The following is a 15,529-nucleotide window of genomic DNA, read 5'->3' as shown; positions in this document are numbered from 1 at the left end:
CAGCTGCCTGGGCCCTAAGCTCTGGAACTCCCTCCCTAAACCTCTCTGCCTCTCTACCTCCTTTTAAAATGCTCCTTAAAACCTACCTCTTTGACCAAGCTTTTGGTCATCTGCTGTAATTTCTTATGTGGCTCGGTGTCAAATTTATTTGTTTTGTCTGATAATACTGCAGTAAAGCACCTTGGAACGTTTTACTACATTAAAGGTGCTATATAAATAAAAGTTGTTATTGTTGTTGTTTGGAAGACATGATACAAAATACTCTAGTTTGCTAATGACCCTGGCCACCGCCTATAATGGATATTAGCCTTTCATCTACATAATGAGTGTTTGTAACAGCCCTGCATCATTACTAATGTTTAGAAATTGGACCACACTGCACCCATTATACGGGCATAAATAAGGCACAGCCTGGCCCATTTTCGAGGACCAATAATGTGCCCAAGGATGCCTGAAAATGCCCAACGCGGAATTGAGTAAGGCCATTTTTAAGATGTCCCTAGCAGCCGCCAATAATGGGTATTATGCCCTTCATCTACATGAATATTTTAGGTGCCCAAAGAAAAATTGGCAGCGATGAGTGGGTCAGGTGTGTGTCTGCCCGGCTCCGGAATCCTAAGCAGCGGCTGCCAACTAGAGGTACATTTTTTTTTATAAACAATTTTTTTTTTTTAAGAACCTTCCTGTGGAGCCAGGAGGAGCAGGAGTGCTCCCCTGACGTCACAGTCCTGGCAATTGCCCCTCTCCCCCCAGTGCTTTTAAGTGGCAGGGATTAATTCTTATTTGCATTGTTTGACGTTTGGTGGAATCAGGGCCCAGAATTTGTGGTCGAGGTGACGGTGAGCTGGCAGCATTTGCTGTCATTGCGCCGTTGAAACAGGCCGGTGTGATGTGGTGCATGCAGGAAATCCTGAAGTTGCGGTCTGCCATTGATAGCTCTGATACAGGCTGTGCTGTGCCCCTCCCCCATGCCCCCTGCCCACCACTAAGCCGGCAATCTGTGTAATTGCCCAAATCTGGGAAACTGATGAAAACCTCCGCAGTAAGTATGCTGCTAAATTCCCCACTAAAAGTTAGACCAAAGGGATTAGGTGTAACTGGGGTTTTAACAGCATTTTGACTGCTAAACAAAGGTTAAGGGCCTGAAAAACTAATTTTAATTTTGTGCTGTGTGAAATTTGTCCATTTTAATAAAAATTACAATTGTTAAGTAACATTAAAAAAAAATTTTTTAAAAAGTTTTTCCAGCATTATTTCAGGTTTGCGATTTCCCCCATGTGAGAGCCCAAATCTTTGTTTCGCTCTCTAACATTTTAGTTAGAATTTGAAGAGCTTACTCACTTGTTTGCTGTCTGTGAGAATCCTGCGTTTTGATTGGCTGCTTAGACAACTTGTTGACGTCACAGCAGTTTGGATAAGGGGATTCTCACTATGCTGCGTTGATTTTTGGAAAACCCGAAGTTCTCAAAACAGGGATCGTGAGATCCTTATGTGAAACGTACTTCGGGGCCAGTGGACCGCATTGTTTCTCTTCTGAGCCACCGGTAGTGTGATGTACCATTTAATGTGGTACTGTTCTATTACACCTTTACTGCCAAAAAGTTCTTGTTGACTGGTTGCTGCTTAATTTGATGCTTCCAATTGTTCCATTTCGTATCTGGTTTCCATTGGAGATTTTTTTTTTCATTGTTCTGTTGGGTGATCAGTTGTTGTTGCATCCATTTGCCTATCTTCAGTTTCTGCTACATCTCATAATTTATTATTTCTACTTTTTATTAGGGTTTTTGAAGTTCCTATATTGAGATATTTGGTTCAAAGCTTTATTTGTTAATCCATATCTTTCTGCTGTGAACACATCTAGGAATGATAGGCTAAAGTTTATATCACAATCCCTTTTTGGTTAAAGCTGCATTGTATATGTTTGTATTTTTTTATTGTGATTACTTAATGCTTAGTTTTAAGTTGTAATTGGTTTGTTGCATGGTTGCTATAGAAACAGCAGCATGAAGCTATCGTAAGATGATAGGCGAGGACCTATGATACTGGTATTTATGGGTAGTGTTTAACATCTTTGAAAATTTAATGAAGGTTACGTTTTCTGTTTGTGTGGAATGAATCTAGTTACATTTTGTAGTAAATTTCAATGTTTATTATGTCTCTAGCTTAGCGTGATTATTTCCATGTGAAACCTAATGTGCAGGAATTTACTCTTAACTATCAAAAGTAGTTCCATGAAAAGTGGCAAGCACAGGTGTTTATGCACCGCTCACAGGCCAAAACCACTCTAAAAATTTAGGAACAAGAAAAATAAGAAATTATATAAGTTACAGGGCTTGACAGGGTAAATGCAGGGAGGATGTTTCCTCTGGCTGAGGAGTCCAGAACCAGGGGTCACAGTCTCAGAATAAGGGGTTGGCCATTTAGGACTGTGATGAGGAGAAACTTCTTCACTCAGAGGGTGGTGAATCTTTGTAATTCTCTACCCCAAAGGGCTGTGGAGGCTCAGTCTCTGAGTATATTCAAGACAGAGATCAATAGATTTTTGGATATTAAGGGAATCAAGGGATTTCAGGAAAGTGGAGTTGAGGTAGAAAATCAGCCATGATCTCATTGAATGGCGGAGCAGCCTAATCCTGCTCCCAATATGTTCTTATGTTCTTTTAATGTCTTGTGAATCTGAAACTCTCAAATGCATCTGCTCGTCCACAACATTTAACCTTTTTATTGATCAGATTTACACTAGGCATATATAATTCAAACATCCTTTTAGTCAGGGAAGTTGTAAGCCCAAGAGAGACAAAAGACAGGAAGAAAATAATCAAGCCAATTATATAGCTTTATAATAAAATTTTTGATGTCTATCATTTTGGTCAACTGTCTTCTTCCTCTGTTTGAGTGTCAGGCTGTTGGCACAGCACCCCTGCTCTCCAGTGGTCCACGGAGGCATGTTTCTTACCTGCAGAGTTTGCAACTTGGGCCCTTCCCTTTTTGTTTCTTTTCAGTAAGTCTCTGTTTTTCTTCTTTCTAATGGGTTATATTCTACTTTTGTTATTCACCAATCATATAACATAAAGGCCTAGAAATTCGGGTTGTTTGCGCCTCCTGTTAACGCCCCTGAGGGCACAAACGACTTTTTGCCCGGGTGAGGCGCCGCTAATGACACCCGCTAAATTTCACGGGAGTTTAGTGGCGGTGGTAACCCGTAGCGCCCCGCTCTGCTCCGCTGCGCCAGTGGTGATGATGTATCACCGCGTGCAGTGCCCCGTTTTTGCCCCGGAACAAAAATTGGGGAAGCTCCCCCTAAAGCTGTGCCGGGCGATGCCAGCGACCGTTTCAGGGGGCGTGAACAGCGCTGCAGGCCGCTCGCAGGGCATTACTTAAAGGGGAGGAAAAAATGTGACGTTTATCTTTGGCGCCCGTTGGTGCCATGATCGTGGGGTCCGTGCCACAATCAGTCAGCCCGGCATTCTGCTTGAGTGCCGATCTGTTGGCATGGCACCCCTAGGCAGCCCAGTACGTGGCGCTGCATCCCGCCCGCCGCACTACACCCCAGAAAGGAAGTGGAGCACGTTATTTTGCGCTCCCACTTCCTTTCGGGGGCGGTAACCCGAGTATTTCGAACAGGGCGGGACTTACACGCCTCCGGGATGTGACCACCCCCAAACAAGACGCAATGGAATTGCACCTAGAAAATATTCCTCCGTGATTTCAATCTTCGCCACAAGCACAGTCCACCTAAAAATATTCGATTCAGAAAAGAATTTTACAAAACCACAGCAAAAAAAAAATTCAAGTCACAATGTGCTGAGCACCACCCACCAGCAACAGGAGGAAGAATAGAGCCCAATGCATTTTATTTCATGAGTAATATAATGGAGAAACTTATAGGCAGGCATTCATTAAAAGGTCATTGCATTCGGTATCAGCTACTGAAAGCATAAAGTGTTCCAAAATTGATTTCAAGACATCACCAAGATTTTAGCATGAGTTTCCAACAGTGATTTTCCATTACACGCAAAATCCTTGCTGCCTGCAACAGATACAATGCTCACGAGTTCTAAATACTTCACATTTGTTGAAGGACTGTGTCATGTATTCAACTATCATTGTAACCCATGTATAAGCTGACCTAAGTTGTACACCTTGAGAACATTGACCACAAGATGTGAACTTGTGGGAGACACTCCTAACCTGCACTTTCAGGTATAAAAGGGGAAGCTCCACCCACCTTCATCACTTGAGGTCTTGGTAATAAAGGTAATTGGTCACAGAGTGACCTTCTCTCAAGTATGGGCCTCGTGTGCATTTATACTGTATAGTAAGGACATATCAGACTGGTATAACATTGTCGTTGGTGAAACAATGCCTAGGTATCAGTAATTGATCTCCAGTGGTCTTATTCCAAGTATTTTTTGAACTTGTTTATTTAGCTTTCTGTCTGTTTTGTTTTTGCCTTACAGACTCACTTACTTTCATGTATTGAGGCTACAAAACAGCTTGAGCATCAGGTTTTGCAAGTTCAGAACAATGTCATCGAAGGTCAGTCAGCCTGTGTGTTGAATATTTTTCTTACTATAAAAAAGATGCTTTTTAACATAGATAACCCTCCATTCCTCCCCTGCCAACCAATTGAAAATTATTTTTCCCCTCTGGGAAAGCAGACAATGGCATGCAATATACCCCTGTTAGCTCAACTCACATTGGTCCCAAATTTGCTTGGGTTGCAATCCTGGTGGTTATTCTGGGATCGCTCCCAATAGTGCTCCTCCAACACTGACCCTACCAGAGTTTGCAGGGTAAATCATAGAATCATAGAAAGCTACAGTATGGAAGGAGGCCATTTCAGTCCATCATGTCTGCACCGATCGACCAAGAGCTATCCAACCTAATCCCACTTTCCAGCTCTTGGTCCGTAGCCCTGTAGGTTACAGCACTTTAAGTGCAAATCCAAGTATTTTTTAAATGTGCTGAGGGTTTCTGCCTCTACCACCCTTTCAGGCAGTGAATTCCAGACCCCCACCACCCTCTGGGTGAAGAAACTTCCCCTCATATCTCCTCTAAACCTCCCCTCAATTACTTTAAATCTATGCCCCCTGGTTGTTGACCCTTCCGCCAAGGGAAACAGGTCCTTCCTATCCACTCTATCCAGGCCCCTCATAATTTTATACACCTCAATCAGGTCTCCCCTCAGCCTCCTCTGTTCCACAGAAAACAGATCCAACATCTCCAATCTTTCCTCATAGCCAAAATTCTCCAGTCCAGGCAACATTCTTGTAAATCTCCTCTGCATCCTTTCCAGTGCAATCACATCTTTCCTGTAATGTGGTGACCAGAACTGCATACAGTACTCCAGCTGCAGCCTAACCAGTGTTTTATACAGTTCAAGCATAACCTCCTTGCTCTTGTATTCCATGCCTTGACTAATAAAGGCAAGTATTCCATATCTCTTCTTAACTGCCTTATCTAGCTGGCTACCTTCAGGGATCTGTGGACCTGCACTCCAAAGTCCCTTTGTTCCTCTACACTTTTTGGTGTCTGACCATTTAATGTGTATTCCCTTGCCTTGTTAGACCTCCCCAAATGCATTACCTCACACTTATCCAGATTAAATTCCATTTGCCACTGTTCTGCCCACCTGACCAGTACATTGATATCTTCCTGCAGTCCACAGCTTTCTTCTTCATTATCAACCACACAGCGTGTCATCTGCAAACGTCTCTATCATACCCCCAACATTCAAGTCCAAGTCATTGATATATACCACATGACTGGGAAGCACCAGTTCGGGTGCATCTCCAGCACCCACCTGCCCATGTCGACCAGAAGCGGTGGTGTGTGCCAGTGGTGCGAATGGTTTTCTCAGGCACCGCCCACCCTGCAACCCCAGCAGTGGTCTGATCAGCCCCCTGAACATTGGGGCAGATCTGCCCGAATTTGGAAAATAACTATTTTTGAGTTCTTCGGGGATCCAGACTATTGCTGGGCCTGGACCCCGGCAGTGGGGCCCACATGAATGCTTGTAGAGGTCAGTATGCCTCACCTCACGAGGGATAACAGCCGTCATTGCAATATTGGGTCCCCTTAGAGATCCAGGGGCATGAACCCCCAGCTCAGGGAGTCACTGCCCCCAACCTGTCATTTGGTCCTCTTCTGCTGGAATTATGGTAGGAACGAAGCAGAATTTCCAGCTCCATGACCCAGTAAACGGTACACACCCAGTAGCTTACCTGTTAATTTTGAACATATTCCCTGTTTGAAAGTTTCTAGTCTCTTGATTGGCACTTTCCCGAAATGTACAACCAAGATTAGCAATGTATTCTGTGATGAAACATGGGCTCAAAGCCACACCTTATAACTCCATGACGTAGTGTATTCTTACCATGAATCTGTGTTGTGGTCACAATTTCCCAATTGTTTCTGACTTTCACAGCTGTTATTTACACCGCATCACTCCCCAGAACTAAATCAAGTAATGCTTCTTTCCTTTTTGAACTAGAAATTTATTGATCTTGGAAGCAGACCTAGATGCATTGCAACAAGTGGTCGTTTCTTTGTTCTAATACATTACCTTTGTTCCAATCTATCTTGGGATAGTTGATCATGCCAGTGGAAATCAGATTATTTCTATTCATTTTTAATTGGTGTTTTTCACAGATTTTGATTTATACTTGGAAAGTCATAGGACTTGGCTGTCTTCCAGGAAGTTCCAGAATAACAGAGATGACCCTGCTTATTGTGTTGAGGAACTTGAAATACAAACTATAAATAAAGAAGTAAGCAGTTTGATAGTTTTGTGTTTAACCTTGAGGGAGACTCTGCAGAAGTATGAGTTGTATCTCTCTGCGCTGTTATGCTGATTTGACTGTACGTACCAGTTTGTTCAGGTTTGTTCCCTGGTATAGTGCCTTACACCAGGAGGAGGACTTGGTTTTATTTAATTCCCTTTCAGCAATGTTTTAATGTGCTGTTTTCTCCCTGCACAAATCTGTACCTTGTTAACAATAATCTCTTGAGTGCAGTTATAACTTTCTGAAATCAGAATTTGTGGGACTGAGAGCTCTATAACTAATTTGTGAAAATAATCTTAAAACTGAACTCAAGAACCACTCGTACTGATTAATTGAGCCAATATAAATACTGTTTTAGTAATAAATTTATATTCGATCTGCAAATAATGACTCTGCATGATGGAGAGCTAAATCATCTAACCACTGAAGTGCTGCAAATTTAGGACAGATGTGTTAATTTAAGGGAGTACAGTGCGATGAGTGTATAATTTTTTATCTAATGAAAAGTAATGGCTAGTTAGAAATGCTTGCTTTTAATCTTAATGTGTGAGGTCATCTGCGGTTGTAAATTAACCAGAAAGGTTAGAAGAGCATAATATCTGTAGTATTTCAAACAGCATTATTCAAGCCCTGTATGTGTATGTTAAGCACTTTTGTGTCTTCAGCTTGCAGGGAAACAGCAGATCTTTCAGCTGTCAATGGCAGAAATTGTAACAGAGTTAGCCCTCATAAATCAACACAAAGAAAGCTTGCAACAACAGCTGAATGAACAGGAGAAAACTCTGCATCAGGTAGAGTGACGAGAAACAATTGATGTGCGGATTAATATACATGACAATTATTTGCCCAGACACGTTGATTGAAATTATCAAAGCAGATTAACACACCGCTCAAAACAAAACAGATAGAAATATGCACTTGGCTTAGTTTGGATTTCAGATTCCACTTGAAAGCCAAGTTCACTGAAGCTGAACTCCAAACTCGAAGCCTGCGGTATGCAAGATAAATTGGCAGTGATTCTGTTCAATGCTCCTGAGCGCAGTTGAAATAATTTAGATCGGATGTATGTATGAGCAATACAAGGCTGTCTTTTCCCCCACCAGTGATCAAGTGGAAATATCGCTCACACAAGGCTGCCTACTCCCCCATCCCTCTAAGCTGCCAGTGGTTAGAAGGAGCAAACACCAACATGAGAGGACTTATACATCCCTCCACAGTAGACAGCCAGAAATATAATGGTGCATAGTCTGAATCCATTCCAATCTCATCCCTTTTTCCTTACTTTCCTGTACCTCTTTCCACCGTTGATTCATCATCATAGGCAGTCCCTCGAAATCGAGGAAGACTTAGTTCCACTCTAAAAGTGAGTTCTCAGGTGACTGAACAATCCAATGCAGGAATTACAGTCTCTGTCACAGGTGGGACAGACGGTGGTTGAAGGAAAGGATGGGTGGGGAGTCTGGTTTTCCAACTGCTCCTTCCGCTGTCTGCGTTTGGTTTCTGCATGCTCTCAGCGACGAGACTTGAGGTGCTCAGCACCCTCCCGGATGCTCTTCCTCCTCTTAGGATGGTCCTGGGCCAGGGATTCCCAGGTGTCGGTGGGAATGCTGCACTTTATCGAGGAGGCTTTGAGGGTGTCCTTGAAACCTTTGTCCACCTGGGGCTCGCTTGCCGTATAGGAGTACCGCGTAGAGCGCTTGCTTTGGGAGTCTCGTGTCAGGCATGCAAACAATGTGGCCTGCCCAACGGAGCTGGTCGAGTGTGGTTAGTGCTTCGATGCTGGGGATGTTGGCTTGATCGAGAACACTGACGTCGGTGCGTCTGTCCTCCCAGGGGATTTGCAGGATCTTGCGGAGGTAGCCCTGGTGGTATTTCTCCAGCACATTGAGGCGTCTGCTGTATATGTCCACAGTTGACTATAAGGCATTGGACAGACAAACCATAAGTCAAATGCTGTCTGCCCCTCCTTAGGGTATCATGGATAAAACGTTATAAATGCTTTTCATGAAAAAAGATTGGACACTCTGTCAATGTTGTCGGAGAACAGTAATTTTGCACCACACACGAGCCTTAGATTAACAGTAATCAGGGCTGACTAAATGGATATATATATCAAATACCTTTTTTGCAGACTTTATTTTTAATAATTGCCAAATTGTGGCCATTGGGCCAGATTTAGGCACAATATTAGACAATGCAACTCCAACTGACCCAAAATGTTTCTGAACATCTTTGTGATTTTCCAGAAACTTAACAAGGCCTAAAAAAGTATGGAAAGTTACAGTGGTGGTATTTTGTTAACTTAATAAATGATTACTGCCTGTTTGGTAGATAACTATTATTCACTGTTGATTTATATACTGAAAGACATCACACTTCCAGACTATGTACAGTCTATTGCCCCCAAGTTGGAGCACTCGCATTGACATGGCCCAGACCAGTAGTTGAAAGGAATAAAAGGGTAACTGTGCAGAGAAATTTTTAAGCACTGTTTCTCTGTGCAACTCGAAATCTTTGTGATATTTGAGAACCCCATATTTGTCAGTTAAGAAAATAGACCTATTTAGTTGTAGGCTGTTCATTCTACATGCCTGTAGCATTGACGCAAAGCTCTGTGCCTGTCCCAGAATGCTGGATCATAACAATATTATGAACTTTGTAAATAAGAACATAAGAACATAAGAAATAGGAGCAGGAGAAGGCCATATGGCCCCTCGAGCCTGCTCCACCATTTAATAAGATCGTGGCTGATCCGATCATAGACTCAGGTCCACTTCCCTGCCTGCGCTCCATAACTCCTTATTCTCCTATTGTTCAAGAAACTGTCTATTTCTGTCTTAAATTTATTCAATGTCCCAGCTTCCACAGCTCTCTGAGGCAGCAAATTCCACAGATCCACAACCCTCTGAGAGAATAAATTTTTCCTCATCTCAGTTTTAAATGGGCGGCCCCTTATTCTAAGATTATGCCCTCTACTTCGAGTCTTCCCTATCAGTAGAAACATCCTCTCCGCATCCATCTTGTCAAACCCCCTCATAATCTTACACGTTTCGATAAGATCACCTCTCATTCTTCTGAATTCCAATGAATAGAGGCCCAACCTATTATGTATGGAGAAAGAGTCAGACCGAACACTATGACTCAAAGTAAAGTGTGACCGTGGTCTTTTATTGCAGGTCTCCAGAGTGCCTCTCCAACCTGTGAGACCTCCTTAAATGCCTGTGCTCCCAAGGGATTATGGGATCCCTTGGGACTCCAGGGGATGAGTCCTCTGGTGGCTGTACAGAGTAAATACAAGTTCACGTATATAACAACACTCCCCCCCCCCCCCCCCCCCGCCCGCCCCCCCCTCCCCGCCAAAGTCAGTAGTGTAACTATTTACAATGTGAGTTGATCTGGGGCCCTTCTTGCCCTGGTTGATCATCTTGGTGTGAAAGCTGGTGTTGTTGAATCATTTGCAGGGCCCTCGCTGGGCTGCTGCGCAGCAGGCCTTGCTGGGCTGCCTGGTGTGTTGAGTCCTGCTAGGCTGCTGTGGATCATGGATTCTGCTTCGTGGTCAACCGTGGTGCCGGGTGCCACTGGTGTGTATGTTGGGGGGATCGAAAAAGGTAGGGTCGAAGGTGGGCTACTCAGGGTAGTCCATAAATCTGAGTTTGATTTGGTCCAAGTGTTTCCGGTGAATGAGTCCATTTGAAAGTTTGACCCAAAACACCCTGTTACACTCTTTGGCCACGACAGTGCCGGGAAGCTGCTTGGGACCTTGTCCATAATTTAATACAAATACAGGATCATTGATTTCAATCTCGTATGACACATTTGCGCTATCATGGTATGTACTTTGTTGAAGCCGCCTGCTAGCTACCTGTTCATGTAGATCAGGGTGAACTAACGAGAGCCTTGTCTTAAGTGCTCTTTTCATGAGCAGTTCAGCAGGTGGGATCCCAGTGAGCGAGTGGGGTCTCGTGCAGTAGCTAAGCAGGACTCGGGATAGGCGAGTCTGCAGCGAGCCTTCAGTTACCCTCTTCAAGCTTTGCTTGATGGTTTGCACTGCTCTCTCTGCCTGACCATTGGACGCTGGTTTAAACGGGACAGATGTGACATGTTTGATCCCATTATGGGTCATGAATTCTTTGAACTCAGCACTGGTAAAACATGGCCCGTTGTCGCTCAGCAGGACATCGCGTAAGCCGTGAGTGGCAAACATGGCCCGCAGGCTTTCAGTAGTGGCAGCGGACGTGCTAGCCGACATTATCTCACATTCAATCCACTTGGAATATGCGTCTACAACCACATGGAATATTTTACCCAAGAACGGGCCTGCATAGTCGACGTGTATCCTAGGCCATGGTTTGGAGGGCCAAGACCATAAACTTAGCGGCGCCTCCCCGAGTACGTTGCTTAATTGTGAGCATGTATTACATCTGTGAACGCAGAACTCTTAAGTCCGCATCGATACCGGGCCACCACACGTGGGATCTAGCTATCACTTTCATCATTACGATGCCTGGGTAGGTACTGTGGAGGTCATTGATGAAGGTGTTGCTGCCCTTCTTGGGGACCACTACTCAATTGCCCCACAGAAGGCAGTCTGCTTGTATAGATATTTCATCTGTGCGCCGCTGGAACGGCTTAATCTCTTCCTGCATTTACACTGGGACACTGGACCAGCTCCCGTGAAGCACACAGCTTTTGACTAGAGATAATAAGGGGTCCTGGCTTGTCCAGGTTTTGATCTGCCGGGCAGTGACAGGTGATTGCTCACTCTTAAATGCTTCCATAACCATGGCTAGATCTGCGGGCTGCGCCATTTCCACCCCCGTGGTGGGCAATGGCAGCCTACTGAGAGCATCGGCACAGTTTTCTGTGCCTGGACTGTGGCGGATGGCGTAGTTGTATGCGGACAATGTGAGCGCCCATCTCTGAATGCGGGCCGATGCGTTGGTATTTATCCCTTTACTCTCGGAAAACAGGGATATAAGTGGCTTATGGTCAGTTTCCAATTTGAATTTTAGCCCAAACAGGTATTGATGCATTTTCTTTACCCCATAAACACACACTAACGCTTCTTTCTCAATCATGCTGTAGGCTATCTCAGCCTTAGACAGACTCCTGGATGCGTAAATAACCAGTTGCAATTGCCCAGAATCATTAGCTTGTTGCAATACACAACCGACACCATATGACGATGCATCACATGCTAGTACCAAACGCTTACATGCATCATACAACACAATCAATTTGTTTGAGCATAACAATTTTCTCACTTTTACAAAGGCATTTCCTTGGCTTTTGCCCCAAACCCATTCGCCTCCTTTTCGTAGTAAAACATATAGTGGTTCTAACAGTGTGCTAAGACCCAGTAAGAAGTTACTAAAGTCGTTCAGGAGTCCCAGAAACCACTGCAGCTCCGTCACGTTCTGTGGCCTCGGTGCATTCTCGATTGCCTCCGTCTTCGTGTTGTGGGCCTGATGCCGTCCGCCGCAATCCTCCTTCCCAAGAACTCCACTTCAGGCGCCCGGAAAACACACTTCGAACGTTTTAACCTGAGCCCCACGCGGTTGAGTCGACTAAGAACCTCCTCCAGGTGCTGCAGATGCTCGACTGTGTTCCGACCTGTGACCAAGATGTTGTCCTGGAAGACCATGGTGTGCGGGACCAACTTCAGTAAACTTTCCATGTTTCTCTGGAATATCGCCGCTGCTGATCAGATTCCAAACGGGCATCTGTTATAAACAAAAAGACCTTTGTGCGTGTTGATGCAGGTGAGGGCCTTCGATGATTCCTCCAGTTCCTGCGTCATGCTGGCTGAAGTCAGATCCAGTTTCGTGAACGTCTTTCCTCCCGCCAGTGTTGCAAAAAGGTTGTCGGTCTTTGGTAGTGGGTGTTGGTCCTGCAGGGAGAAATGATTGATAGTTACTTCGTAATCGCCTCAGATTCTGACGGTGCCGTCTTCCTTGAGGACAAGAACGATCGGACTGGCCCACTCATTGAACTCGATCGGTGAGATGATGCCCTCTCTTTGTAGCCGGTCTAGCTCGATCTCTACCCTTTCTCTCATCATGTACAGTACTGCTCTCACCTTGTGATGGATGGATAGCGCCCCCGGAATTAGGTGGATCTGCACTTTTGCTCCTTGGAATTTCCCGATGCCTGGTTCGAACAGCGAAGGAAATTTGTTTAAGACCTGGGCACATGAAGTGTCGTCAGCAGGCGATAGCGCTCGGACGTCGTCCCAGTTCCAGCGTATCTTTCCTAGCCAGCTCCTGCCGAGCAGCGTGGAACCATCGCCCGGTACCACCCAGAGTGGTAGCTTGTGCACCGTTCCATCGTAGGAGACCTTTATGGCAGCACTGCCGATTACTGGAATCAGTTCTTTTGTGTAAGTTCTTAGTTTTGTGCAAACTGGAGTTAAGACTGGCCTTGAGGCCTTGTTGCACCACAATCTTTCGAATGTCTTTTTGCCCATGATGGACTGGCTCGCGCCCGTGTCCAGCTCCATTGACACCGGGAGTCCATTTAGTTCAACATTCAGCATTATCGGGGGACAATTCGTGGTGAATGTGTGCACCCCATGTACCTCTGCCTCCTCGGTCTGAGGCTCTGGTTCGTCGTGATCCTCCATGGATCTGTCCTCCTCTACAACATAGTGGTTTTCAGGTTTAACAGGATTTGCAGGTCGCCTGCACACTCGTTGGAGGTGTCCCATTGTTCCACAACCCTTGAAAACTTACCCTTTGAATCGGCATGAATGGAAATGATGATCACCCCCGCAGCGCCAACAAGGTGTTAATGGCCTTGCATTCATCACCCTTGATGGTGGACTCTGAGACATCTGTGGACGTGCAGTTGCAGTTATGTGTGACCTGCCCTGTATGTTACGATTCAAAAACAACATCACTTTGTTCACAGTACTTGTAGCAACACTTGTTTGCTGAGAGATTTGCTTCGTATTGTCACTAGTGGCAATGAATGCCTGGGCTATCGCTATGGCCTTACTCAAGGTTGGGGTCTCTACAGTCAAAAGTTTATGAAGTATGGTTTCGTGCCAATGCCAAGTACGAAAAAGTCTCTGAGTATTTGCTCCAAATGTCCTTCAAATTTGCAATGTCCTGCAAGGCATCTTAACTTGGCAACATAACGCGCCACTTCCTGGCCTTCGGACCTTTTGTGGGTGCAGAACTGGTACCTCGCCATCCGAACGCTTTCCTTCAGGTTCAAATGCTCTCGAACCAGTGTGCACAAATCGACATACGATTTCTCTGTGGGTTTTGCTGGAGTGAGCAGATTGTTCATGAGGCCATACGTTGGTGTCCCACAGACGGTGAGGAGGATCACGCTTCGTTCTCTTCCCCATCTAGCTCGTTGGCTACAAAGTATTGGTCGAGTTGCTCCACAAAAGTTTCCCAATCATCTCTCTCCAAGAATTTCTCCAGGATGCCCACTGTTCTCTGCACCTTTGGGTTCGCTATCTGTATCTCGTCACTAGTTGTTATGTATGGAGAAAGAGTCGGACTGAACACTGTGAGCTCAAAGTAAAGTGTGACCTTAGTCTTTTATTGCCAGAGTGCCTCTCCAACCTGTGAGGCCTCCTTAAATACCTGTGCTCCCAAGGGATTATGGGATCCCATGGGACTCCAGGGGATGAGCCCTCTGGTGGCAGTACAGAGTAAATACAAGTTCACATATCTCACACTTTCCTCATAAGTCAACCCCCTCATCTCTGGAATCAGCCTTGTGAACCTTCTCTGAACTGCCTCCAAAGCAAGTATATCCTTTCGTAACTTTGGGAACCAAAACTGCACGCAATATTCCAGGTGGTCTCACCAATATCCTGTATAGCTGTAGCAAGACTTCCTTGCTTTTATACTCCATCCCCTTTGCAATAAAGGCCAAGATTCCATTGGCCTTCCTGATCACTTTGCTATACCTGCATACTATCCTTTTGTGTTTCATGCACAAGTACCCCGAGGCCCCGCACTACTGCAGCACTTTGCAATCTTTCTCCATTTAAATAATAACTTGCCCGTTGATTTTTTCTGCCAAAGTGCATGGCCTCACACTTTTCAACTATACTCCATCTGCCAAATTTTTGCCCACTCACTTAGCCTGTCTATGCCCTTTTGCCAATTTTGTGTGTCCTCCTTACATATTGCTTTTCCTCCCATCTTTGTATCGTTGGCAAACTTGGCTACGTTACACTCAGACCCTTCCTCCAAATCGTTAATATAGATTGCAAATAGTTGGGGTCCCAGCTTTTACGAATCTGAATAATAAAATGAAGCAACTGTTAAAGAAAAGTAAACCTAGATAACCAACTAATCATTGCGCAAAATTGTAAGGAGACTAAGAGGGGAGCGGGTGGGGAAGTGGAGCTGAGTCCATGATCAGATCAGCCATGATCTTATTGAATGGCGGAGCAGGCTCGAGGGACCATATGGCCTACTCCTGTTCCTATTTCTTATGTTCTTATATTATGTTCGACGTAGCCAAGGGAAACACTCAGTTATCTTGGAAAATCAAACTGCTATTTACTGCTGGCATTTCATGTCATATTATTTCTTTTAATCTTTGATAGATTTTAAGTTTTAAAAAAACTGCCTTGCATTCTTCTACTTTTATTAGTTTCAACATGCCCTTTGAGTATTTCTGAAATAAGAGGGAATATTTCTTAAAAGTTAGAAATTTTTTAACCCAGGCTGGTTGTGAACTGGTTTGAATGTCCACATGGCAAGTTTCAGCTT

General features: G+C 44.7%; 1 protein-coding gene across 1 annotated transcript in view; it reads left to right on the top strand.

The window, feature by feature from the left end:
- The window catches only part of LOC139255665 (uncharacterized), a 286,509-nt gene that overhangs the window by 146,945 nt on the left and 124,035 nt on the right, over window positions 1–15,529 (top strand). Inside the window, exons 9-11 of the mRNA XM_070873964.1 lie at window positions 4,461–4,539; window positions 6,655–6,773; window positions 7,454–7,579. Coding sequence (XP_070730065.1) covers window positions 4,461–4,539; window positions 6,655–6,773; window positions 7,454–7,579 — 324 coding nt within the window. The remainder of the gene's footprint in view (window positions 1–4,460; window positions 4,540–6,654; window positions 6,774–7,453; window positions 7,580–15,529) is intronic.

The sequence above is a fragment of the Pristiophorus japonicus genome, chromosome 3 (assembly GCF_044704955.1).
Source record: "Pristiophorus japonicus isolate sPriJap1 chromosome 3, sPriJap1.hap1, whole genome shotgun sequence".
Lineage (NCBI taxonomy): Eukaryota > Metazoa > Chordata > Chondrichthyes > Pristiophoridae > Pristiophorus > Pristiophorus japonicus.
The sequence above is the reverse complement of the archived record's forward strand: the minus strand, read 5'-3'. Positions and strand labels throughout refer to the sequence as shown.